Here is a 26,510-nt window from a genome sequence, read left to right as displayed (position 1 = left end):
GATATCGGTATTTTTGTTTTTTCATTTGACGAGCCGATTATAAAGTCTTATTAAGTCTCCCAGCAGAGACTCTCTTCTTTATCTCTCCTGCTACCCACCACGTACCTTGTGATTGGATAAGCGACCGGGGGCGGAGCTACTGAAGCAGGGGGAAAAGGAAGCTCAGCTAACTTGTCCCGACATGCCTGTGTCCGTGATAAAAAAGCGTGTTTGGTATTAAGAGATAGCGTAAAAAGTGTAGTTAACTTGTTTTAAAGGTACTTTCAGGTGGAGACAAATAAATAAGCTCTTATCATTACAATATTTCGTCAATCAAGTGTGTCTGTTTGTGATTACAAAGCACGCTAAAGCTAAATTGGAAGTGATGAGCTCTTATCATAACATCAGTTTGTCAATCTGACTCTAAAACCACACTTTTTGAATAGCGAGCTCCGTTGAAGTTCCGTTTTTGTTTTTAGTTATGTTGGTTGTATTGGATTTTATTTATTTAGGCTACTGTAAAAAGTTTCAGGGAGCTAATTGAGTTTTTATGTACCTTTATACGAGCTGCTGCTAAGCCCAATTTAATTTCCTGCATTGTTAGTTTTTGGTTTAAGTGAAAGATAACTCATGTCAGTTGTGTTGAAATTCTAATGGATGTACGGTAAAATGTTTCAGAAAGCTATTCAAGTTCTATCTGAAATTCTTTGTTTCTTTTTGGATTATTAAAAATATCTTACGGCCATTTTTAAGCTTATCGGCCTCCTCCTAATACTAATAATGGGTATCGCTATCGGCCCTAAAAAACCCATATCGGTCGATCTCTAGTTTTGACACGTAAGGGGTTGGTTTAGCACTATTTTTGGCCTGGATTTGCATGATGCTAACTGGAAGAAGCTCGCAGCCTATTGTTTACTTTCTGCGATCCACAACATCCACCTGCCGTTTCCACGGCAACGCGTCTTAAGTGTAAGAAAGATGCGAGGCGTTGGAGGCGATGCTGGCACTTCTGCTCATGCTCTGTTCGCTCCTCCCCCCGGATGACGTCCTTCTCAAGGCCTGGGGACTGTTCCTAAGCCCCCCGGCCCCCGCGCCGCCGCTCGCCCTCTGGCTCCAAGGGGGAGGGGCCCCGGCCATGGCGGGCTGGCCCCAAGGTTGCTGCACGGAGCCGCCGCCCGGATGTTGTGCAGCGCCGCCGTCCCCGATGCCGCCGCCCCCGCCTCCGGGCCAGTGGCCCCCACCCGGGGCCCCGCCGCCGCTGCCCCAGCCGCCTTGCGAGTCGGGGGCCACGTTGGCCACGACCATGTTGCTGAAGCCCAGCCGCATGGACTCGGAGTCGAAGGCTTCGATCTCGCGGGCCTGCCGCTCCAGTAGGGACCGGATTCGCTCCAAACGCTCGTTCTGGAGAGAGAGCATCTCCTCCTCGATCTCAACACACAAAATTGACGAGGATGTTAGCATGAAAATGGGTCAGGTGTCAAAAAGGTGAGAAGGGTGTGGGGGAAATATGTTCCGGTACACTGTTCAACCCAATGAAATAATGAGCCTTGTCGACCCACACAGTATCAATGATGTGCAGGAGGCATCACACACACACACACACACACAAACACACACTAGGGGGTATTGCACGAAACCAAGATAAAGGATTAGGCCTGGATACGTTTGTTTCTTAAGCTAAATTAAGCCTCAAGTCAGTTGCATGAAAGAAGGTTCAATTCAGCCTGACTCTGTTACTGTGGAGATTTGTTCTCTACAGCTAGCCTGCTCCTGACCAGGATAACTATCAGGCTAAGATTATCCCTCGAGATAGATCTGGCACCTTTACTGTCTACGTGTAAAAAATGAATTGGTTTTGTAGTATTTCCATGGACTTGATTTTACAATTGCAAGAGTCGTTAAAAATAAATAAAAATTCATGAAGTATATTTATTGCGGTCAAGTGTAGAGTAGGCTTAAACGTATTTGCTCAAGGTGTGCATTTCTAATCAGTTGATGTTCCTTTTGGCCGTCTCTTAGTCTACCTGTCTTTGTTTAAAGGTGTCGGTGCTTCTCCATGGGGCTGGTCTTTTGTCTGTTTTAACATACCAGTACTTTTCCTATGTCTTGTGGTTTCATAAAACACAGAGGCAGACGGGGGGGTGACCGAGAGTGAGTGAGTGTGGACGGGCGAGTTGCTCGTCTTCCCGCTACTCTCCCCATTGCAGCTGGTTAAAAACTTAAGTCGTTGCCTGATGTATTTTCTACCATTAGCCAATTTATAGCTCTCCCACACGTCAGTGGTCTACTTCTTAGACCCCACACAAATCACATGTTTAGATGCCTTTGCAATTAAGAATACTCTTGAAATGGCCATCAAAGCTTTGATGAATACATATTTTACAGCCGTTTTAGAGAATCTCAAATGGGAAGCAAACACTTGCAAAGATGCCATCACTAAAGCCTTTGACAAGCGCCACCTAGAACATCAAATTCCCATTCATCTTGTTTGCAATGAGATTAGACATTTCACTCCAGGATTAGCATGTACAAAAAAATTCAAGAGAATAATAAGGACAAAACAGCTAAATGTTGTATGTATTGCCTAGGGTGGGAATCGAACCCAAGAGGGCGAAAATCATCCCACTGAACCATGTGATTCTAAGATTAATCGCAGGGTCTGTTTGCGGATGCCATGAACACGCATAAATCCCTAATATCTGCATCCTGGCTGGGCAAACGTGAAACTGATTAAGCCAGGATATGATGCCCAGACTAGTTTGGCCTGCGCTTAATCAGTTAGCCTGGATTTGTTTATTCCCTTTTAGTGCAATGCGCTCTGGTCGCCATCTCGATAAGCGTGCCAAGAAATTAAGAATACAAACTCACGAAATGAATTAACATAGTGTGTTGGCCTTGTAGGGATTCAATAAATTGCCACGATCAATCTTAGCATTTAACATCCTTCGAGTTAGTTTAATTCCAATCTATCATGAGGTATGGGCTAGGACCATTCTCCCCCATGACGGGCTAGAAATGCAGAAGTTTGGTTTAATTCATCCTTTGCAATACGCCCCCATTTTGGCTCATATCGACACAATTCAAGCAAGTCACCATTCATTCAAGTTTCTAGGTACTTACTTGTCAGCTGACCTCACATGGACTGTCAATGCTATTGATATTCTAAAGTCAGCCAGACAAAGGCTCTACTTCTTTTGTCAACTCAAATCATTCGGAGTCCGTCAATTCATTCTAGTCAATTTTTATCGTGCTATCATTGGATCCGTTTTAACTAGGTCAATCACAGTTTGGTTTGGTCGCGTCAGTCAGAAAGAATTGTCAAATGATGGAATCAGTGGTGAAGACAGCAGAAGACAATAATACGTACTGGCCTTCCGTCCCCGCATAGTATCTACATCGAACGAATGAGAAAACGGACACTAAAAGTACTAGATGATCCCAGTCACCCTGCTCAAAGGTACTTTGATTACCTGCCGGCAGGTCGCCGTCTTCGCGCCATTAGGAGCAAGACTACACGCTATTCGCATGTTCAACGAGAAATGATTAGGTTATTATGTATAGAATTATTATGCCAACGACATTCCTCCGACCTATTCTACTCTAGTCTTCTTATTTACATATTCTTTCTTTTTAAACTATTCTATATAATTACCTTGTATTATACACTCTTTTTTTACTCTATTCTTTTACATCTATTATATTATAATAATTGAGAGTTCGTGTGTCAAATGATTTCTTGTATATATCACATTTATGGTTTACACTGGCTGAATAAATAAATACAAAAGATTTATTTACTTCTAAACTGTGAATTTTTCTGAAAGGTGAGAGATTTTCATGCCCGCTCCTAGGTTTTCTCTCACTAAAAAATCTTTGTCACCTTCTGCTCCAGCAGCGCCCTCCTCAGGCTGACTCTTTGCTCCAGGTCTCGTCTCTCTTTGTCGTGCTGAGCGTCCGTCTGCATCTTGATTTTGCTCTGGTAGGCATTGAGCAGCTCCAGTTCCTGCTGAAGCTGCATGCGCAGAACCTGACACTCGCCTTCCTGGGCTTCGTCCAGACGCAGCTGCGGGGCACAAATCAGACACCGACACACCTTTAATAATGTTATCGAACAGAAGAAATGTTTCCCTGTTTTTTCCTGGTGCTTGTGAATGCCTCACAGGAAGGGAGAGCATAAATACAAAGCTGATGAGTTCTATTATTGCTAAGAATAAAATGGAAATTCTATTCATGACCTTGTTGCTAGTCATCTAGCAAACTGGCACAGATAGAAAATAAACAATATTTCAACTACGAGCTGAAAGATTTTAGGATTTTATATGCTGGGCGTCATGGGAAGACTATTGAGAAAAGAGAATGTTACTTAGTAATGCTTTGAATCAGGAGTCGCCAACCATTGAGAAGCTGAGAGCTAGTTTTTAGCTACCAGTGGTGTATGCATTGATAAATAACAACTTATATCATTACTATAGGGCTCTAGCACCCCCGCGACCCTACTGAGGATAAGCGTGCAGATAATGGATGGATGGATTATTATTATAGTTCATAAGGTTGGGTAAAATACGGAATTACTGAAGAGTCCTTACGCGGGTGGAACAAGGTAGTCGTGCTAGGTGTTACCAGAAGTCAGAGTTAACTGTGTGCTAAAGTAACACACTTACGACAATCTTCAAGTTGAGGATAGACAATCGTAATTAATTTACTTAAGTCCGTTAAGATACGCAGAATACCAACGATAAAAGATACACATGAGCCAACGGGACAACAACAGTAAGCTAGCTTTGGCGATTATCTTAGTGAAAACACTTTTCCCTTCCACGTACGACATCAAAAGTGTTTCGACCTGTATCTATTTATCTACCCTGGTCATATCCCTCGAGAGGGGTGACCGACAGCAAGACACACACATTCAAAAAATAAAATAAAAAAGGGAAAAAGTAGCAAAAATCACACACAACATTTTGTGGACCATGGCCAACCTTAATGCCCAAACACCCAAACAAGTTAAGCACCTCGGCACCCATGTCGGTCATGCTTTTGTCCCTCCAGATGAAACGGGACACAAAAAAACAGCCATGTCACTTGGGTCAGGGTGACACAACACACTCTTCTGTTCAACAACAGGGCCCGACAGCTTTCACTGGTTTACCCCTACCGCATCATACGGGTGCCCTGCCCATCCCTTAGAATGCGTCCAAACATCCCACTACACTTTTACAACACCTCTCCACTCATTCCTATCACCAACATTAACCCACAGGAAAACCCAAACATAACAATCAAGGACACACATACATATTGCCTTCTGCAACTATGTTGTTACTATGTGATTTTCATGTTATTACCAGGTTTTAATTCATAGAGGTAAGCCCAATCAAGCACTGAATGATCTACCCATTATAAGGGTACAGAGTGATTAACATGTAAAGATTATATGCCAAAATTGTAAAGAATTCTGGAACATTTAATCATGTGTTTAAAGACACTGATCATTTCAATGTTCTCTCAAGGCAGAGGTCAAATTTTCAGGAATATCACAATATCACCTATCCATAGGTTAGTTCCACGGACACACTGAGGAGATCATTTCTTCCTCATGCCATGAGGCTCTTTAACTCCACCCGGGGGAGTAAAAGCCCACATTAAACCCCACCCCCACATTTTCATATTACGGTATTCCTAATATAGTGTGTATTTTCCGTAGCACTATTTAAATACTCACGTTATATTGGGTATTTCTGTATTCTATTTCTTTTATTTTATATGTATTTTTCAACACAAGTATACTGCTGGAAGTGTGAATTTCCCGACGGGGATGAATAAAGTATCTATCTATCTATCTACTCATATAGTCTTAAGAGGCTATTGTAGCCTCCTGCTATGAATTCAATGAAAACATAAACCAAGCGTCATTCATTGAAATTATAATATTGGTTTGATATAACAACTCCATAGTCAGGGAAAACAAATGAAGTCATGGCTCCAAAATTAAACGATCCATGGCGCTAGCACTTGGAATTTTGTGCGTTAGAAATAGTAGTGCCCCGAGTGAGGAACTCACAGCCTGCGTGGAAAGCATGTCGTTGATGGAGTGGTCGTACTGCTCGGCCAGGATGGCCAACTTGCGGGTCTGCTCCTCCTTCAGTCTCTTCAGTAAAGCCTTGTGCTCACATTTGGGAGTGTTATCCAAAAGATGGTTGCGAAGCGCTTTGTACTGTCGGGTCTGAGTTTTGCACGTCTCTTGGAACTGCTTCTTGATCTGGAGCTCCTTGGACTGCACACATGAAGTGTTATTTCCCGAACACAGAAACGCATATGCCACGGGTACGTGCGCCAATACCTTGAGGCTCTTGGGCTGCTGCCGGACCTCCATAAAGTGCTTGCGTCGAAGCTCCCGTTCCCTCCTCTTGTTGTACTCCAACTGGTTGGTGAGCTCCGTCTGGTGCTGTGTGCGGATGAGCTCTCCACGAGCCTTCTGGATGGCGGCCAGGTGCCGGAACTCCAGTTCCTGCATGGACTCGTGGTGCCGCAGAAGCATGGCGTGTTCCAGGTCTTTCTGCGTCTGGCGCTTGTTCAGCTCCTGGGAAACACAGATGACCACCATTAAGCAAAGGGGGTTTAAACCCAATTTACAAGGTGGAGTGCCGAAGTTAGGGTCTAGGTGAAGTGAGGCCACGTCAGGTTTTTTACAAGGTAAAAATATTCCACTATTTGCAAATATATACAGTATAGTTCTGAGGTCATAGGTTCAAATCCAGCTACCAGCCTTCCTGTGCGGCATTTGCATGTTCTCTCTGTGCCTACGTGGGTCAGTCCGGTTTCATCCAAAATTCCAAAAAGGGTAAGGTGACTCCAATTTGTCCCTAGGTACGATTAAGCGTTTGAATGGTTGTGTGTCTGTGCGTGCCATGTGATTGGCTGGCAAACAGTTCAGGGTGTGCCCTGCCCACTGCCCGAAGATATCTTAAATAGCCTCCAGCACCGCCGCGACTCTAGTGAGGAAAAGCAGTGCAGATAGTGGATAATGGAACCGAGACACAAAAAAGACTTTTGTAACCAAATACAGAATGTAATCATCAAATTAATCAGATGTCCATGTACACACACTTTCTTCATCACTCTCTCTCTGCCTGTCTTTCTCTCTTGCCCTCTATCTGTCTTTCTCTCTATGTCTCCGTCTCTCTCTACTTCTCTCTATGTCTCATCTATCTCTCTGTCTCTCTCTTTCTCTCTATGTCTCCGTCTCTCTCTATGTCTTCGTCTCTCTCTCTTTCTCTCTGTCTCTCTCTTTCTCTCTGTCTCTCTCTTTCTCTCTATGTCTCCTTCTCTCTCTCAGTCTCTCTCTTTCTCTTTGTGTCTCCGTCTCTCTCTTTCTCTCGATGTCTCCGTCTCTCTCTCCGTCTCTGTCTCTCTCCCTCTATGCTTCAGTCTCTCTTTCTCCATCTCTCTCTCTATGCCTCCGTCTCTCTCTCTGTCCATCCGTCCCTCTCTCTCCATCCGTCCCTCTCTCTCCATCCGTCCCGTCCCTCTCTTTCCGTCCGTCCCTCTCTTTCTCCGTCCGTCCCTCTCTTTCTCCGTCCGTCCCTCTCTCTCTCTGTCCGTCCCTCTCTCTCCGTCCGTCCCTCTCTATCTCCATCCGTCCCTCTCTCTCTCCGTCCGTCCCTCTCTCTCTCCGTCCGTCCCTCTCTCTCGCTCTCTTTCGCTTTAATTGGGAGCCATCAGCCAAGTACGGCACCAAATAGCGCATTTACAGCACACCGCAGACGTAAGTAACACATGTTTTACGAGCCAATACTCGTGTTTTTCCTCATTTGCGATTGAATTGTTTTCTAACCCTGCCTGGCCCGGAGGTAGCATCCATATCATGGCCGCACTAACAATAAACATTCACATTAAGGCAAGAGCCTTAAACTATCATCACATGGCCCCCAAATGGCGCGCGGCATCCGAGTCGGAGACCACTGGTTTACGATGTGTCCCGCAATATTACAAATAACGGAGTGTGAATGATTTCATGTCTAACCTCTCTGGCAAGGTCTTGCTCCACATTGTGCCGGGCGATAAGAATCCTGCGCTTGAAGCGGCGACATTCCAGCTCCAGGTACTGTCTCTGCCTCCTCAGCAGGTTAGCTTCTTCCTCAGCCTGAAGCACATGTGTCATAAAGAACTGTCAGAAGTCAAACGGGCAATAAAAGGCTACCAAATTTGCATGCAGTAATAAAAGAACTCATGTTACATTACTATGTTATTAACAGGTTGAAAATAGTAAAAGTGCGTGCTTCAGTTATAGCCATTTCACTGCTTCGCGGGTTTTGAACTCAATTACAGTATGGTAAAACTAGGCTTGGTCAACCCCTGAAACATAATGCCAGTTAGAAATCAAATTTTTCAGAAAATTCAAAGAATAACTAATTTAAAGAAGAAATACTATCATTAGGAGGTGACCTGGAAGTGCTGGATGTTCTCCTTCTGCTTACACAACCACTCCTGCTTCTCCTTCTTAGGAGTCGATTGGTTCTCACTCAGTTCCTGAGGAGGAAACATAGTTGAAGGCGGTTGCGTCGACAAAAGAAAACAAAGAGATGTATACCTCTTTCAGCTGCTCCTTGCGCATCTTGTACTCCCGCTTTTGCGACTCCAAGAAGCTGCTGAGTTCTTTCTTTTGCTGCACCTGAATGTGCTGCTGGAATTTCTTCTCGTCATTGGCAAAAGTCTTCAGCTAAGGATGCAAATGTTTTAGTTAGCGTTAGAACGGCTTCACAACATGTGATAAATGGATCGTGAGGACCTCACCCCAGAGCATTACAGGCTTACATAGATTTCTGTCATTATCATTTACTATCAAGTGAAATCTTTTCAATACATTTCAGGTGGATGATTCCAATATTCACACATCAGTTTCTAAACTAAATAGTTATTTGGGCTTTTTATTTTTTTATGCATGATTTAATTTTGAAATATAATGCGGATGAGAATATTTTTATTGTAAATCCCATTTTTTAAATACTATATTTTTTTTCTTACATCCTTTTCAAGGGAGCCATGGTGCTTCTTGAGCAGCTTGTCCATTTCCTGAGCAAAGTTGCTCCTCTGGCCCTCGAGCTCCTTATCCAGACGCAGGCGGTGCTCGTCCATCTCGCCTTTTAACTTGTTCTCCAGCGCCATCAGGTGTTTCTGATGCTGCCGCCGCATGCGCTTGTAGCCCGACATCTGCTCGCGTAGCTCCGAGTCCTGCTCGTGCTCCTGCATCTCGCGTGTCACCTGGACCGTGGAAAAACAAAAATAGCGCCATGAGAGAGGAGATTGAGATACATGGATAAGGGGAGAGAAAGAGAAAGACAGAGACATTATGAGACTCTTAAGAGATCATTACTTTACTTTAACTATTTTGCACACCTGCCTTTGGAAATATTCTGTTTTTTATTTATTTCAAAATACTTGTTTATACTGTTTATATTCTTAGCTGTTATTCGTTGTCCTACTGCTGCAACAAAAGAAATTTCCTCATTGTGGGACAAATAAATGGTTATCTTATTTTATTAAGCACTTTTACTCATAATTGTTTCTTCGAATGTACTTGGGCATGATTTGCACGAAATGTCAAATGCAATGCAATTCATTTTTATTATTTCTTTGTATTTGTTTGCCCCATAAAATTATTCCTTCAATGGTCTTGCATGAAATGACTGCTAAAATGTGAAAACAAGTTGATCAATTCTTTGGGCATTTTGTTCTGATCGTCACAAGGATTTGCTATTTTTACATAAATCCTATAAATAGTTAGTACTTTGATAATTACAAAAATATTAATTCATTATAATTACAGTATAATTAAGACACTGTCCATTTAATTATCTGCAAATCGTGTATGTGTTACATAAAAAAAAAGTTTGCATTTAACAAGAACGAGTACTGAAGTGAGCAAATAAGATTAACAAAATAAAATGAATACATGTGATCATTATAATTCGGTATTGTTACAATATTTTACAAGTAACACATTTTCAGTAGAGTCCACATTTATCCAACGATCCACTTCAAATGTAATTCTCGAAATCAAATTCCTTCCTTTCAAAAGCGTAATTTTCATTCTAAGAATTCTTCAAAAGAACCAAAAAAAAACAAGTAGATCCATTCTAAAATTAAAAATGAACCCTTAAAAAGACCAAAACGCAAAGTTCCGTCGACGTGATCCTGGATGTGGTATGTGTGTATGCCGTCTTACCAAGGAGGCGGTGCGGATGGTGGCAAAATGCTCTCGGTTGCGCTGATGCTTCCTGGGCGCCGCTGGCGCAGATGACGTCGCCGCCTGGTCCTCTGAAGTTGGCCCACCGGAGGCTTGATCTCCCGAAAAAGACTCATCTTCCTCCTGAAAGAATGCAACAGGTTCTTAAGTTCAAATACGCAATTGTTTCCAAGCAAAATGCACTGTGCTAGAGAGTAATGCTTTGAGTTGTGCAGTTTTCTTCTCCCCCCCTAATTTGCCACGTGTTTTCAGATCCAGGTGGCCATTACAAAATCGTGCACATAGTTACCATTGCGCTAAAATAAAACAAGAATAAGGGCTGCATCATAGGAGGTTGTAGTGGTAATCAACTGGATTACATTTGCTTGTCATCGTTCCTCGTGGATAAAAGAAACTCCAGCGACCTGATATAAAGGCTGATGATATGGATTAAGGAGATAGATGTCTATCATTTTCCGGTTTCTGATACATAACTTTGACTGCAGATCAATTTGAATGTATAGATTGAGGAACTTACTTGTGGGTGCAAAAATTGAAATATCTGTGTAAATATTGAATAACGTACCGACTGTCAAACCACCAGTTTTGCGCCAGTTATGTATCATATAAACAATGTTGGTAAAAACACAGACTAATTTCTCTAAAAAAAAAAAAAAAATCTGGACGTCAACACAATGTTTTTATGTGTAGATGTATGCTCGCCATTTTTTAAGTTTTTCTGGTCTGCACCAGTGCTAAGCCAGCTGCTAGGTCCCAGTAATTTTTATTAGGTGTTTTGTGGCCTGTTTTGGGTAAAAAATAAAATAAAATCCACCTACAGGTTTGAGGTGTATAACGGAGCTGTTGGACATGACTGTGCGGTCGCCGTCCATGAGGTCCAGCTCGCTGCGGCTGTCTTGGGCGGCGTCGTTGAGGCTGTTGACTGAACTGCTTTGCGAGCTGGCGCTGATGGACATGCTTGGGATGGACTGGTTGCTGCCCACACTGTTCACCGTGCCGGTGCGTCCGCCGCTGGCCTCCAGCTCCTGAAAGAGGGGATCTTTAGCTCACTCGTTTTTACTCAAGCTTTAAAGCAGTTGTCGGGAACCTATGGATCACGAGCTAGATATGACTCGTTTTGTAAATACATTTGGCTCAGAGACAAAATTGAAATCATCCGAAATGTATCTGATCAGTTCCAATTATGCGTGAGCAAGGTCAAGCATTGTTCTAATGAAGACGAAACAACACAGCAATTGTTGGAGATTCAGTGTATATATTGGGCACACCAACCGACCATGTTTTGACTGTACATCGCTAAGGAATCCTTTATATAGAAGCTGTTTAAACAATTCATGTTCACACACCCACGGAACAAACAGTAAACACCACAAAATGCCAGTAAAGCACCCAAAGCAATTTAATTGGATGGGCGAAGCTATCCACACACCCTTATCTCTTTTGCCCAGTGAAGTCTGCCCTGAAAGTAAATATGTCGGTATGCTCATTTGCAATATTTTGTGACATTTTTACTAAATACCTTTGCTTGCACCTTGACAAAAAATGTGACAAAAATGACAGTCAAAATGAGCCTCAACACTCTTAAGTAACTGCGGGAGGGAGACACATTTTAAGTTTTATATTTAAATTTATATGGGACACAGGCTCAGGCATTATTAAGATTACATATTTTTTATCAAATATAAAACGTCACACAGTGAAATAAAATGCCCTTAAGATATAGCGGAGGTCTGCAGAGTGGGTTTGGCGGTTCAGTCTTAAAACATGTAATAAGTCTCTCTCTCTCTCGCTCAAAATAAATAAATAAATAAATAAATCACAATATTTTGCTTTCATGGATCGAGTTAAAAGGTTCCCGACCCCTGGACGCGACTTTGCCTACCTCTTCCTGATCAGCCGCTTCTGGCGCAGGTCCGTTGTGGGCCTCCTGCAGGAGGATCTTCTTCATTTTACGGTACTGCAAGTTGTCCAGCTCGCGCACGGCATCTTTGGTCCTCATGATTAGATCCATCAGGACTGAGTCGGGGCGCTCTCGCTGCATGAATGCGTGCTGCGGGGGACATGGTGGTGCGTCATGGCGGAGAGGGGACTCCGCCTCGTGTCCTCAACTCAAATATCAACTCTCGTAGATATAAAATGTTATAAAAAGACTGCACACTCACGCCCAACATGTCGTCCGAGTGCGGCCGGTCCTGCGGGATTTTCTGAAGGCATGAGTCGATGAAGTTTCGGAAATAATCCGTCCTGTGAGAGCAAAGGATCCATCATCAAACAGGCATGAAAATGGGTCAGGGCTTAAAAAGGTGAGAAGGTTGTGAAGGATTTATTTGTGTATCATTTTGAATTAAAAATCCGTATAGAATTTTGTTTAACTTTTTCTTAAGTCAAACTAAGCATTGAAAGTGACAAACATTATTGAATACATGCCGCCATGTTTCTAATCATTTATTGACAACTATGAACATAATACCGACATCAAATTTAGAATGTATTTGTTTTATGTCCTACAAAGTCCGATTTATCATCAGATACAACAACGAGTTGTTTCCCTTGTCCTGCTTTTTTTTTTACATTTATTCCTACCTTTAAAGACTAGTTTCCTTTTCCCTATTCCCTAACATTTGTCTCAGGTACCGTGAATATCAATAGTGTGAAAATAAGCGTTACACACAAAAAATACAGTACTCCTGCCCGTGCGAACTACACGGATTTCCCCACCTCAAAACATTTTCTCCTCAGATCTATACAATTCACTTCACAACGGTGGATTTCTCCTAAAGGTGAGAGATTTTCATGCCTCATCAAAGCAACATACACAAGCGGCACCTACGAATACTATTGCACATTTTTGGCTCGGACGTACACATTTTTTGACCAACAAAACCTGGAATTCAGAAGCTTACCATTCGCTGGACTGAAGCGTGGGACTCTCATTCTGCGCTATGTGGTATAAGGCACTCATGGCGTTCATGTTAAATAATGGCGGCTTTCTCTCGGCTGCGATGGCAACAAAAATGAAAATTATCATTTACATTTTCCTCACTGGTGTTGGAAAAAATATGAAAGCGGTTACCTAGTTCTATACAGGTGATGCCTAAAGACCAGACGTCCACCTTTCCGTCATACTGGCCCTCGTCCATGGCCAGGATTACTTCGGGGGCCATCCTGAACCCCAAAGCCCCCCCCAAAATGTCAGTAAAACATAGCGGAGAAATGATGCAAAATACAGTTACTCTTTTTTTCTGACTGATGTTAGCTTGTTTTGGTCAAGTTCACTGAAACCAATTTATTTTCAATTATTATTGTAACTTACTAAATTCACCAAAGTCTGGGTTTTTGTTTAGTGAAATCCAATCAAATTGAAAAAATATATAATCTATATTTTTGGAACAAGCATTTATTTGTATGTATGGCTGCGGATAATGGTACGCAAATGAGCTGTTTTTTTAACATACCAATGCAGCAAGTAAATTACTTTGAATACAGTGGTACTTCATTAAACAAGCACCTCCAAAGACGAGAATTTCTGTATGTATGAGTTTTTTTTTAACAAAAATCTACCTTGCTTTAAGAACAGGGTTTCTACTGCTTATGGTAAGTTAAATCCAAGGCTTTTTAAGACTATTTTTAATGGCTTTTGAAACCAAATTTAAGGCCAAGTTTTCACAAAATACACAATTGAAAGCAAACAAGACCAAAAAAAACTAATATTTCTCGCACACAATGCATGCCTCATACACATGACCTGGCACAGCTTTAGCCATAGAGAAAAATCTTATTGATTTGTTAACATTGTTAAGACTTTCAAAAATTGGATTTTAAACATTTTAATGCTTATTAAGGCCTTATTCTTAGAATAACTAATTAAATGCCTTTTAATACTTTTCAAGGGGGCGGCAGTGGCTCAGGAGGTAGAGCGCTCGTCTTGGGATCAAGAGATCACAGTTCGAATCCCGGCTCCTCCGTGTTACATGTCGAAGTGTCCTTGGGTAAGACACTGAACCCCTAATACCCCCAATAAGCAGGTTAGCGCCTTACATGGCTGCACGGCCGCTATTGGGAAGTCTTGACTTGAAAATCGCTATATAAATGCAGATCATTTCATTTCATTTTCATTTCAAGGATCCGCCGGAACCCTGATGGAGGAAAATCTAGATGACGAGCAGTCCCAGAGGCTACCAAAGCGACTATTCAAGACCACTCGTGAACACATAAGCTCGCAAGGTTTGCACACGCAAACTACAAAAGGCATAAATATAGTGCTGTAAAAAAAATCTGTGTGTGTGTTCATTCAAAGTTAAAGCAACTTTTTAATCTTAAGTGCGGTAAGACCGTCCTTTTTTAAAACTCCCGTATAAAAAATTGATATTAAGCGAAAGCAATTTGAAACAAATCAAAAAGGGGAACACAAATAGGCTGACAAGTATGCAATCACACTCACTCTTCCTTGCAAACGCTTCTTTCATCGAAAGTTAAGTGTGGTGGGACAGCCTCCATCTCATATCATATTTATCTTACTACTGTATTTTTTTATGTTTAATTACTAATTGAATGTATTTTTAGTGATTAAGATGATGTGTTTAATTACTGTATAGCGTTTACTTTGATGCTTATGCGAAGTTGCAATATCCCAAATATTCTTGTAATAATTTCACATGGGGAAAATTTGCACATTTCACTAGCAAATTGATTTACGAGCACAAACCTGGAAGGAATAAGGTTCATATGGAGCAGTGCCACTGTATATGACATTATATGGTGAAGCTAGGGTAGGATGCAGCTATGAGATAGTCACTGACCAATATGGCGTCCCCACAAAAGAATTGGCAGGCGAGGCGATGGAAGCAGAGCCAAAGTCGGCCAACTTGACCTGTCCCGGTTCTGTCAGCAGGATGTTCCCTGCCTTCACGTCCCTGTCACATACAAGAAAGTCATTAAAGGGGGTGCTCCACACCCCAAGAAACCAACAGGTGGGTAGGGAGGAGCACTACCTGTGGATCATGTTGTGCGAGTGCAGGTAGGCTAGCCCCTGGAGCGCACCGTGGCTAATGGCGGCGATCTCCACCTCTTGCAGCGGTTTCTTGTGTACTGCAAGATGCAAGCGGTTTCAATTGTTCGTTTTTTCGAGGAATTTTCTCATGGTTGCACCAGTGGAGGCGTGTTATTGGACTACCGACAAGAGGCATGCTCACCTTCCAGGAGGTCCGAGGCCGAGCCCAGGCAGTACTCCATGACCAGCTGTGGACGACGCAAACACATTTCCCATAAGTCATTTTTTATTTATTTGATGGCCGTTAGTCACTTTGCCGGATAAAAACATTGCATGGAAATCCAAGACTGACCCAGGCGGTGTGCTCCCGCAGGTAACATCCTTTGTACTCAATGCTGTTGGGGTGTCGGATTCTCTGAAGGAACTTGACTTCCTTGATGATGTCCTGCCATTTCTGGGGATGGAAACAAGTCAAAACCTGATTTCTTACACCAACAAATATGGATAAAGATTGGTATACAATAAAAAAGTAAATTAGATAAAGAAATTAGTTTTAGCAATACATTACAGAGGGACATGATGTATGTATCTAGCAGTTTTATGCAGAGGTCCCCAAACATTTCCTAGCTACTTTTTTGTTTCTGACTTGCAAGAAGAGACACCGGTTTGAAATACATTTGTAAAACAACAAGTAATCATGTTATTACCAAGTTATTATTGTCTCATTACCAGGTTGTAACAGCTAAAGGTAGGGTTAAATTGGCTCAGTCAACCACTAAAACATCAAACAGCTAGAAATCAAATTACATATAAAATCATAATGACCCAGTACTGGTGAACTATTTCAAGAACTGGTCCACGGGCTCCTCAAGTGTTCTTAGGAGGCTACTTGGTGCACCACATTGGAGACCCGTGAACCAGATGGTAAGCCCTAGTCTAACACTAACATTGTAGCACCCTCTCTTGCCAAACATATGTTTATCATGTTATTATTGGGTCGTTAATATGTTATGCTCATGTTTTTACCAGGTTGCAAGTTCTAATGGCAGCTAGAAATTAGAAATAACAATTTCCTAGAAAATCACTAAGATTCATCACTTGTGAGCATCAGTTTGAGAACTGGTTTTAGGGATACTCAGGTGTTCTTAGCGGGTTACTTGCAGGCACAAATATATTTGTGGTAACTATTTAAAAATATATAAAAATTGCCAGGCAGCCCTGTGGATTAGTTCTTAGCGCATCAACCCTGCAGTGGAGAAGTCCATGGTTCAATTCCAGCTACCAGTCTCCCCATACTTTTTGCATGTTCTCCCCGTGCTTGCGTGGCTTTCCTCCGGGCGCTCTAGTTTCCTCCAGCATTCCAAAAACATACACGTCAAGGTGATTGGCAGGTCCAAATTGTGCCTAAGTGAATGAGCGAGTGAGTTGTATGTCTCTGTGTGCCCTGCAACTGAATGGCCACCAGTCCAGGGTGTCCCCTGCTCACTGCCCGTAGACAGCTGGAAAACCTGGTGAGGATATTTGGTGCAGAAAATGGATGGAGGTTAAATTTTCTTAATACAAAACTACCATATTTTCTGCACTAAAAGGTGTAATAAAGGCACAACCCCAAATAAATGATCTTTTGTCATATATTTTCCATACATAAGGCGTTAACAGTAGAAACTTAAATAAATTCATCAGATAGGTCAATCATGAGATTCAAGATATGATGACTATTTAAAATTATACTCATAAGAGAAAAATAACTATCCGTCTAAAACAAGATGCCCGAAAAATATAAAGTCGGAGTAGCTCACCAAAGATGTCGTCCTGCAGCCAACACATGATATTACGCAACGACGGACTCCAACCGTCAAATATATTTACGTACTCCAAAACCCGCGATAATGTCGACAATTTAAAAATAAATCAGCCGAAAACCATCTCTGCATCGATGGACATTGCTTGTTGCTAGCTGTCTGTTTAGCCCCATAATTCCTGTTTACAGATGAACATACTGGTAAAATTATTTTCTATGGCTGTAAACCAACCTAACTTGTGATTCACATTGACCTTATAGTGCAGAGAAAAGGTATGTTCATTATGGGGTTGTGTGTGTGCCATGAAAACTTAATATCCTAAACCAGATTATTGCCTATTTTTCGGGTATTAAAAATGCAAGCGAGCCGCCAAGAGAAAAGTTCCTGAAGAAGTCATTGAGACAGCGCCATATGTTGCTTCACCTCGTTGGACTGCTTCCCGCTGTAGGACATTTTCTTGATGGCCACCACTTCGTTGGTGCGCACATCGTGTGCCTGTTGGCCGCAAACAGACAAATTGAGTTACGATGAGCACATTGACTTTCAACACTAAGCTAACCGCTAAGGTCAAAGGACGCACAAAGTAGACGGCGCCGAAGCTGCCATGGCCGATCTCCCGCAGGTCCGAGAAGAGTTTCTCCGGATCCTCCTTGAAGAAAAGCTCGGCTACGTCGGGGTCCTTCAGGCTCCCCGCTCGCACCGACGACGGCATGCCGAGCGGGCAGACGGGCAGCTAGATGGGTGGCCGGGCGCCCCTCGCGAGGACCCTGCGCGAAGCTGAGGCTGCTGAGCTACGCCGGAGCGGGCCTGGACTCATTGGGGGCCATGTGTGGACACCTTCCAGGTCAAAAGCAACGCAAACCCTGTCACAGATTGGATATGATGAGTGCATAGTAATTAGACAGCCTCCGGTTCCAACCATTAGTGTATTACTTTTGAGTTGGGCTGCAACGTTGTCGCCAAAAATCTATAATAGAAGTACTCCTCAATGAATTCCACTGTCGCAGACATGTTTTTCAACAGAGTAAGGCATCTCTACATGTATATACTCTCTGCTGAGAGTCGCTTATGCGCTATAGAGTCGAGATGTAAATTAAACAACCAGAAATAGCGGCGTCAACGTCATCTACTTGCAATGTTTGTAAAGCAGACCTTGTGTACCATGGCGGTAGATCGGTGACGCGTGAACATTTAAAGAGCACGTCAGACAGTTGAACGAAACGGAGGCTGACTCGCCTCGGTAAGATTCAAGCCAATACTGTTTTGATGACATGCATTTTACAGAGCTTAATCGTTATAACAGCCTGACAAACATATTTGAAATTAATTGAATGCAGTCTGAAGAACACACAAACGTCAGCTGTTAAAACCGTTTAATTTCAAACTGTTGAGATGGTCTATAGTTACAGACTTTGCAATTGACCACAGAATGCATTTCACAAAATGCGCATTATATTTGTTTTATTTACTGCTCTCCTGCTGCTAATGAGCTTGTTCCATAATATTAAAAAACGTATGTTTGATGTTAATGTATTATTTATTAGATTTATTGATGAATTTATGTCTCTACTGACCAAACCCAGCACCTATTTGGTTTACGTATCCGCAATTTGTATAATAAAAGATGTATTTCTCATTGTACCCATTTTCTTGTGTTATAATTTTCCACATAATTGAATCAACTTCATGCTAAATTTAAGAGAAAAATAAAAATCATCTGATTAGTCAACTAATTGTTTCAATAGTCTGTGACTAGTCGACTCTTAAAATAGTCATTAGTTTGCAGCCCAACTTTTTAGTCTGTCCACAAAAAGAGAAAGAAATCCACAATATTCCACAAGTTCAAGTTTTTTTTCATGTTTGTGACTACTTTAATCGTGGCGTCAACTCAGATGGGACATAATGAGTTACACAACAAACCCTTATGTGCATTGTCACCTTCCTCATCCTTATCATTGTCTGAAGCCTTGGCATCCGAAAGGATGATGACTACAAGAATTCAGAGCATGAGCGGTCGCGCGGCAACAGGCCGTCTCCATGGTGACGCAACACACCTACGTTCCCCGTTTACACCATGTGAGCATCACAACAACAAAACGGACCGAATCATGCGAAAACAAGTCCAGGCTGATTTGATTGTGTGTTGCTGAGTCTGAAGTCAACATTTTTTTTGAAAGACCATAATATCAACTTTATTTTCCTCAAAAAATTACCGCAGGGTCAATGGTTTGTCGTTGCCATAGCAACCAACTGGCTATTAAAGAGTTTGGACTCACGCTATGAAAATAAAGATTTGCTATTGGCTGGACTCCTTCCAAAAATGCCTTTCTCTTCTTTCAGTTGAGAATCTCGTGCGTGTCAGAATTTGCAAATCGGCGATACAATTTTTGTACTGTAATTTTTCGCCATGGGTCCCAAACCCTGCCGTGATGGGAAAAGAGCAAAAACATGATAACCATGGAAACGAAGCTAGCGATGATCAAGAAATACAAAGAAGGCACTCCATACCTGGGCGATAAAGATCTGGCCTAAAGAAATCCAGCCTGACCAGACCCGACCCAGCCCAGCCTGCCAGTATAAAAGCCCGAACTCGAACGGATAACTTGATTTAAGGCAATGAGACTGAAGCAAACCCAAATTTTCACATTTTATTTGTGGAGACTTGGGAGGAAGAAGGGTGTTTTTGGCCGACTACAATGTAGCATCTAAGCCTTTTTGACAACTGTAAAACAGAATTACTTATTAAATGAAACAACTAGTAACCATAACTAATTACAAAAATCTTTGCTTTATTGCGGTTTCGCTACTTATCGGATTTTCATCATGAATTGTCTTCTGCATTCTGATTGTCTGAACAGAAGATGCTTTCTCTCCCCAACAAAGTTGGAATTGTTGACCCGCTAAACTTGCTCTGGTGCCCCGTGCGGGTCTTTGTCGTTTCCTAGTGGCTACCGGGCACTTTTTCAAAAATGTTTATTCTATGGTTTCAGTAGGACGGAACTGGAAGGTAAATGCAGTTTTTCATAATGTTGACATAATAGCGGTAAAGCACGTAAGTGGATTGTGTCCTTAATCGATACAGTAATAAAACAGCAAGATTATTTTTTACACTATAATTTGACATTCCAGAAATTATTTATAAAAACAAACTACTACGACTACTGTATTCTAATCTGTTAAACAAATACTAAAGCCTGTAAATGTGGTTTATTCTTTAGTAATGAATACATAATTCAATAAATGAATAAATAAGGTTTCTATTTTGTGAGTTTCAACTATCGCAGACATTTTCGGAACGCAACCAAAGCGATAAACGAGGGATTACTGTACTTTTTTGGTTTACCCTAACATGCCCAACACCGTCGTCCTGCCACTCCACCACACGTCACACCTACGGTAGATAAAATTGGATTTTTTTTCCCCTTCACATATTCGTCTAATCGTGAATATTTTTTACTAATATTTCTTAGGATTGTGATAACCCTCTTTTTTGACCACCTTTAATGTGTACCTGGCTAAAAACCTGAAGCAAATAAAAGAAACATTTGTCTGCAGCTGTTAGCTGCCTTTACTATAAATGTGTTAAAATCTTAAATCTTGAAGCGGATCGAGGAGACATTCACCTGGTCTGATGCTGTATTCACTTTATGCGTGTTGAATTCTAAATATTTTTTGTCATCTGTGCAGCTCATTTTTGCACTTTGCTCAATTTTGCACTCTATTACTGAAATTTGTATTCAAAGACCTGTTACCTCACCTGCGCATTGTTCCTCTAAAGCAGGGGTCTCCAACCGTTTTCACGCTGAGAGCAACATTTTGTTACGAATTAGGGCAAAGGGCACCTAGTTTGAGAGGAATTTCTAAAATAGCAACTTAGCTAGATGGCTTGCTAAATAGCTAAGCAGATTGCTTGATAGTTAGCTAGAAAGGTAAACAGGTAAAAATCTAAACGAGATCTTGATGGCTAGCTAAAAGACTAAAAAGCCAACTAAATAGCCACATAGCTTTGAAAAAAAAAGGAGTGCTTACTAGAAAGGAGTCCAAAATTTGGCTTGATAACTAGCAAATAAGATACAATGTTAGCTAGATAGCATGCAAAAATGAAAAAAGCGAGATAGCTTGCTAAATAGCTAAAAGGTGGGAAGAAAGCTAAATATAAATCTAAACAGGTGGCCAGAAAGCTAGCCAAAACTGCACACTTTTTGCTCATTGCTAATTATTTAACACATAAACTGGAATTTAGTTTGTTTTATTTCCTGTAAAAAAAAACATGTATATGTTAAATAAATTAATAAATGTTCATTCTATTCTCTGAATTCATTACTGAATAATAACTAATACTTCAACAGATTTCAACAGATTTCTTTTGCCCATGAACTAGAATTCTTTTTGGGAATTCCTAAAATAACAACTTTTCCAGATTAACTTTGCTGCATCATCACCAAAACCCTCGCTCGGCATCAGATCACCCCTGTCTTACAGCAACTCCACTGGCACCCAATCAACCATAGAACCAACTACAAAATCCTGCTCTACACCTACATAGTCATTCACAACCTTGCTGCTCCCTACCTCTACAAAATCCTTCCCATTGCCACGACATCCAGCGCCCTCAGATCATCTTCCGTCCTCCATCTCACTATACCGCCTGCCTGCCTCAGCTCCACGGGGAGCAAAGCTTTCAGCCGCTCTGCCCCCCAGCTCTGGAACTCATTGCCGCCTGACCTCCGAAATTCTGCGACCTTGTCCACCTTCAAATCCGGACTCAAACCTCACCTCTTCAGACTTGCCTATTCTGTGTTTTATTGGCTATTTGTTACTTGCTTGTTTGACTCTTTGTTTATCGTTGTGTCCTACTCATATGTACAGCGAGTTCGAAATATAATAATAACAATACATTTTTATTATTATTAATTATAAAAGTAGGGTTAAATAGACTCAGTCAAAAACAAAAATCATTTTACTATAAAATCACATTGACCCAGCACTGGTGAGCTACAGTATTTTCAGAACCAGTCTGCAGGCACGTTAACTGTCCTCAGGGGGCACCCTGGTGCCCGTGGGCACGACGTTGGAGACCCCTGCTCTAAAGGTTTTTACCTGACAGGCTGAAATCCTGAACTGTTGCAGTTGTTTTAATAAAAGTAATAAAATGTTAAAAATAAAATGATTTCTTGGTCGTTTCCTGTCCATTAAATTGCTGTTCTTAGTTAAGGTGTACGGTGTATGTAATATTAAACTCACATATAGTAGTAGCAAGGAAAAAAATGAAAATAAAATCGTCATTCAAGATTATTTGTGGGCCAAAAATTGTCTCCAGATATTTCTAATCATACATATAAGTAGTACTTAGTAGGAACTATTTCAATATTTCTGGAATCCTCTGCCCACTGAGCTTTGATCGGCAACCTCAGTGGAACGGTTTAATGCTAGGCTTAAAACACACTTTTATTCTCTAGCTTATGAATGACCTAAATTTCATGTTGACAATATCTGTGTATTGTTTGTTAATGCTACAATCTACAAGGGAGATTACCTCATGTGCGGTCCCTTCTCAAGTTTTCTTCATTTTCCCCATGTTGAGGTTTTTGGGTTTTTCCTTGCCCTCATGTAGGTTTTAGATCAGGGCATGGTGTCATAATAGTTTGTAGTTTGCATTAATCTGTGGTCTGTGCAGCCCTTTGAGACTCCTTGTGATAAAGATCGTCACAAATAAACATGACTGGACTTGATATTCAATGTATTTTATCCAGGGTTCCGGGTGTTTAAAACCTAGTAGTATTTATACTGCCTTGCTGTGTAATTAGTAATTGCTGTTGTAAAAGGATAGTGGGATGTTTGGACGCGTTCTGAGGGATGGGCAGGGAACCTGTATGATGCGGCAGGGGTAAACCAGTGAAAGCTGTCAGGCCCTGCTGACATGGCCGCTTTCTTGTGTCCCGTTTCATCTGGAGGGATGAAAACGTGACTGACTTGGGTGCCAAGGTGCCTAACTTGTTTGGGCATTTGGGTTGGCCATGTTCCAAAAATGTTTGTGTGTGTTTTTGCTATTTTAGATAGGTAGATAGATAGATAGAATAGTAATTACACTAGCTTGTTGGACCCCATTTCTGATGGCGTGACAAGCATAGCCTGGTGGCGCCTATTCCTCTGCAGGTATGTTTCCACCCGGTCTCGAACCACAGACCTTTCGCGTGCTAGGCAGATGTGATAACCACTGAACTACGGAAATATAGGTTTCACACTGCCATCGTCAGAACGAATAGCTGTCAAATGCCGGAGTTCTACCGTCTGCCTTTCACGCGATTTAATCCATAAAAGCGACCCCCTTTTTAAAAAAACAACGTGACGTGACATGTCGCCCCCTGAGCCGAAGATGGTGCGGCAGCGGCGGGTGAGGGAGTGGCGCCCTCGCGCTTCCTCCCTCCCTCCTCACCCAACCTTAAAGCGGCTTATTAGCATGCTAGCTTAGCCGTTAGCACAACAACCCCAACCGCCGCAATTGGCCCCACTCCCACGACGACCCAAACGGTCATAAAAGCATACGAACTCAACAAAAACATCCCCCCGCGAACGTCGACTGACATTTTAAAAGCTGTCATAAACCGCGACGGCCATTTCGGCTTCTTAAACTAGCTTAGCCGCTAATTAGCATCCGTGCTAACAGCTAGCCGAGAACGACACACCTGGCGGAAGGCGAGTCACCGCAGCTTGACGCCGGGAGGAAAGCGGCGGGTTTCCGCCGCCGGAGGGAGCGCAGCCGCCGGCAGGCGACGACCACGGGAAGAGCCAGCGTCAATCCAGGAAAGCCGAGCTCAGGGAGCCTTCAAACCCGAGAGCGAGCGAGCACCGCAGGGGGAAAGTGTTCCTGAAGAAGGGACTAAAAGGTGTCTGGTGTGAAATGAATCTCGGTGGGCGACGGCGATCGAATGGTAGCTCGGCTGAGCTCGACCGAAGAGGAAAAAGCAATGTTGTGAGCGACAAACTCGCGAGAGGACAAACGCGAGTGGGAGGGGAGATGCTGAGGGATGCAGTTGGCATTGGGCCAGTGAGCAGGAAGGACAAAGTTCACTCGCCTCCTAATTCCAATCAATCCCAAACCGAATTCCAAATCGATTTCTCTTTGTTTACATTGAATGCAACGGAGCGAACGTTCAAATCACATTTTATTGGTAAAGTCCCTTTCAACCACACTCCAAGTGCTGAATAAAACATTCCGTGTACAATAAATCAAATACCCCTTCTTCCCCCTGGCAGATTTAATTTCTTTAACAATTTAACTACGTGTACTCCATCGAAAATGGCCGAATTAGTCGAATTAGTGTCATTGGCATCTCTGGCGAGCCTTCTCTTCAAGTTCTCCAGCCTTTTTTCTCTCTGCCCACGCCTTTCCGCAAGATGGTGTGCCGGCTCCTCCCATGGGCGTGCCAGGGAAGTCCCACGTGGGCTCCACGGCTCCACCACCTCGCCTCGATGTCTGGAAAAAACTCAAAACAACAACGAGCGTTTCTACGTCATCAGGGCCTTGTTCTCAAAACATCGCCTGCCGTCCTCCGCCAGAGTCCTGTTATCAAAATTCCCAAATCAAAATATTCTGCATTTGGAACAACGTGACCTGTCATTGAACTATAGCCTACTCGGTGAAAATCTTCATTGCACTCAATAAATGTAACTTGTCTTCAATCGCATAAAATCCTTTATAGTCAAATGTATAAAATCCTTCACCCAACAACCCAAAACACCTAATACACAGACTCACACAGTGCTTCAAATACAATAAAACCAAATGAATAATCTTAGAACTAAAATACAATTACGGCAAGGCACAGACCAACCAGGTGAGGAGAGTGTCACAGGAAATGATCATGATTTCCAGCCATTAAACCAAAACCAACCAGTCTACCCCCTCCCCTACACTGACATAACAACAATAAAACAACTGCAGAACCAAAACATAAAAATGTGAAAGAAAAACTAAAATGTGTACAGTGAATGTACATATTTACAGTAAAAGGGTGAACGCCAAACAAATCAAACCAGATAAAAATTATCCATTTAAAGCCATCCATCCAGCCATCCATTATCTGCACCGCTTATCCTCAGTAGGGTTGCGGGGGTGCTGGAGCCCATCCCAGCTATCTTTGGGCAGTGGGCAGGGGACACCTTGAACTGGTTGCCAGCCAGTCGCAGGGCACACAGGGACAGACAACTCACTCGCTCATTCACACCTAGGGACAATGTGGACTGCCCAATTAACCTGACATGCATGTTTTTGGAATGTGGGAGGAAACCGGAGTGCCCGGAGGAAACCCACGCAAGCACGAAGAGAACATGCAAACTCCACACGGGAAGGTTCGATCTCATGACCTCAGAACTGTGCCACACACACACTAACCACTGCGTCGCCATGCTGCCAATTAAAAGCCATATTAACCCAAATTAACAAATGGAGGATGCAAGAAAATCAACATTTTTATTAGTATTATTGTTATATTAATATAGGTATTGTTATCACAATTATTATAACTGTCATTTTTTTGTCATTATTGGTGTCTGAATGATATTTAGTGATACCTAGCATTATAGAGTTAATAGATGAAAACAAATTAATCTTGTATGATTATAACTGTTATTATAATGACTATTATTATAACATTTATGTGACTATAACTGTTATTATTATTAGTATTATTGGTATGCAAAATATGTAAATGAGCAGAAGCCTTATACACTCAATAGATCATGGGTCAAGCAAACAATTAAGCTTTTTATTATTGCAACGACTATCATGACTACTGTGTTATTGTTATTATTATCAATATTAACTATATGTATATTATTATTGCTATTGTTGAAAATTGTTATTATATAACTGTCACCATCATATTATGCAAGTCCGTCACAATCTGGACCTATATTTGTGAACAAAAACTATGAAATGAATAAATATGTTGTGAGGATGGTGAAAAACAAACAAAAAATAAATAAATAGGGATACAATTACATAGATATACATCTTAAAAATAACACAAAACGACATGTCCCGCGTATCTCATAGTTAGGGCAGACAAATGGGAGCTTTGATGCTGGAGGAATCTGGCTCAAGCTCCCATACCTTGACTTCTTAATGCACAGACCAGGACACTCAAGAATGGGTGGTCCTGCTGCCTGGGGTCAGACTCCCTAAGGTAGCAGGTCCAAAGGTACTTGTATGATGGAAAACACACACACCACATAGCAGTCAATTTTAACATGAGCACCCATGTAATGTATGATTGATATTTTTTCCAAAGAAGCGAAGGGTTCTTGGGTTCTCCATGGTTAAAAAGTGGGTCTTGAGCCTCCTCTTAAAAATATCAAGTGTCCTCCGGTAGATTGTTCCATAAGTGAGGACCAAAGTGGCTGAATGCTGCTTCACCATAGGTTCCTCACCCTGGGAACAGTCAACAAACCAATGCCAGAAGATCTCAGGAACCGCAAAGGTTGATGCAAC

General features: G+C 42.0%; 1 protein-coding gene across 1 annotated transcript; it reads right to left on the bottom strand.

Annotated features, from left to right (window-relative positions):
- Positions 1–458: 458 nt before the first annotated feature.
- On the bottom strand, positions 459–24,053 carry LOC148349111 (serine/threonine-protein kinase TAO1-like). Its single transcript, XM_088320539.1, has 21 exons — positions 23,704–24,053; positions 17,598–17,880; positions 17,441–17,512; positions 15,568–15,669; positions 15,418–15,463; positions 15,217–15,313; positions 15,025–15,138; positions 13,299–13,390; positions 13,129–13,222; positions 12,388–12,469; positions 12,108–12,275; positions 11,044–11,250; positions 10,205–10,348; positions 9,004–9,240; positions 8,570–8,698; positions 8,425–8,508; positions 8,003–8,122; positions 6,320–6,559; positions 6,041–6,253; positions 3,860–4,042; positions 459–1,407 (listed from the first exon to the last, which is right to left on the bottom strand). The coding sequence occupies exons 2-21, from the start codon at positions 17,727–17,729 to the stop codon at positions 943–945; spliced, it is 3,021 nt and encodes a 1,006-aa protein (XP_088176665.1). The 5' UTR covers positions 17,730–17,880; positions 23,704–24,053; the 3' UTR covers positions 459–942.
- Between the last annotated feature and the right edge of the window lie 2,457 nt (positions 24,054–26,510).

Source organism: Urocampus carinirostris, chromosome 17, assembly GCF_059441175.1.
Source record: "Urocampus carinirostris isolate Australia breed hairy pipefish chromosome 17, RoL_Ucar_1.0, whole genome shotgun sequence".
Lineage (NCBI taxonomy): Eukaryota > Metazoa > Chordata > Actinopteri > Syngnathiformes > Syngnathidae > Urocampus > Urocampus carinirostris.
This window is presented reverse-complemented; position numbering and strand designations above follow the sequence as displayed.

What these genes read in the sequence shown, in the direction of transcription:
- LOC148349111 (XM_088320539.1), bottom strand. Translation starts at nt 17,729, where the DNA reads ATGCCGTCGTCGGTGCGAGCGGGGAGCCTGAAGGACCCCGACGTAGCC. An exon ending in ACTCGGACGACATGTTGGGC is followed by an intron (nt 12,276 to 12,387) that starts GTGAGTGTGCAG and finishes TGTCCCCCGCAG; the next exon opens with CACGCATTCATGCAGCGAGA. An exon ending in AAGCGGCTGATCAGGAAGAG is followed by an intron (nt 11,251 to 12,107) that starts GTAGGCAAAGTC and finishes CCCCTCTTTCAG; the next exon opens with GAGCTGGAGGCCAGCGGCGG.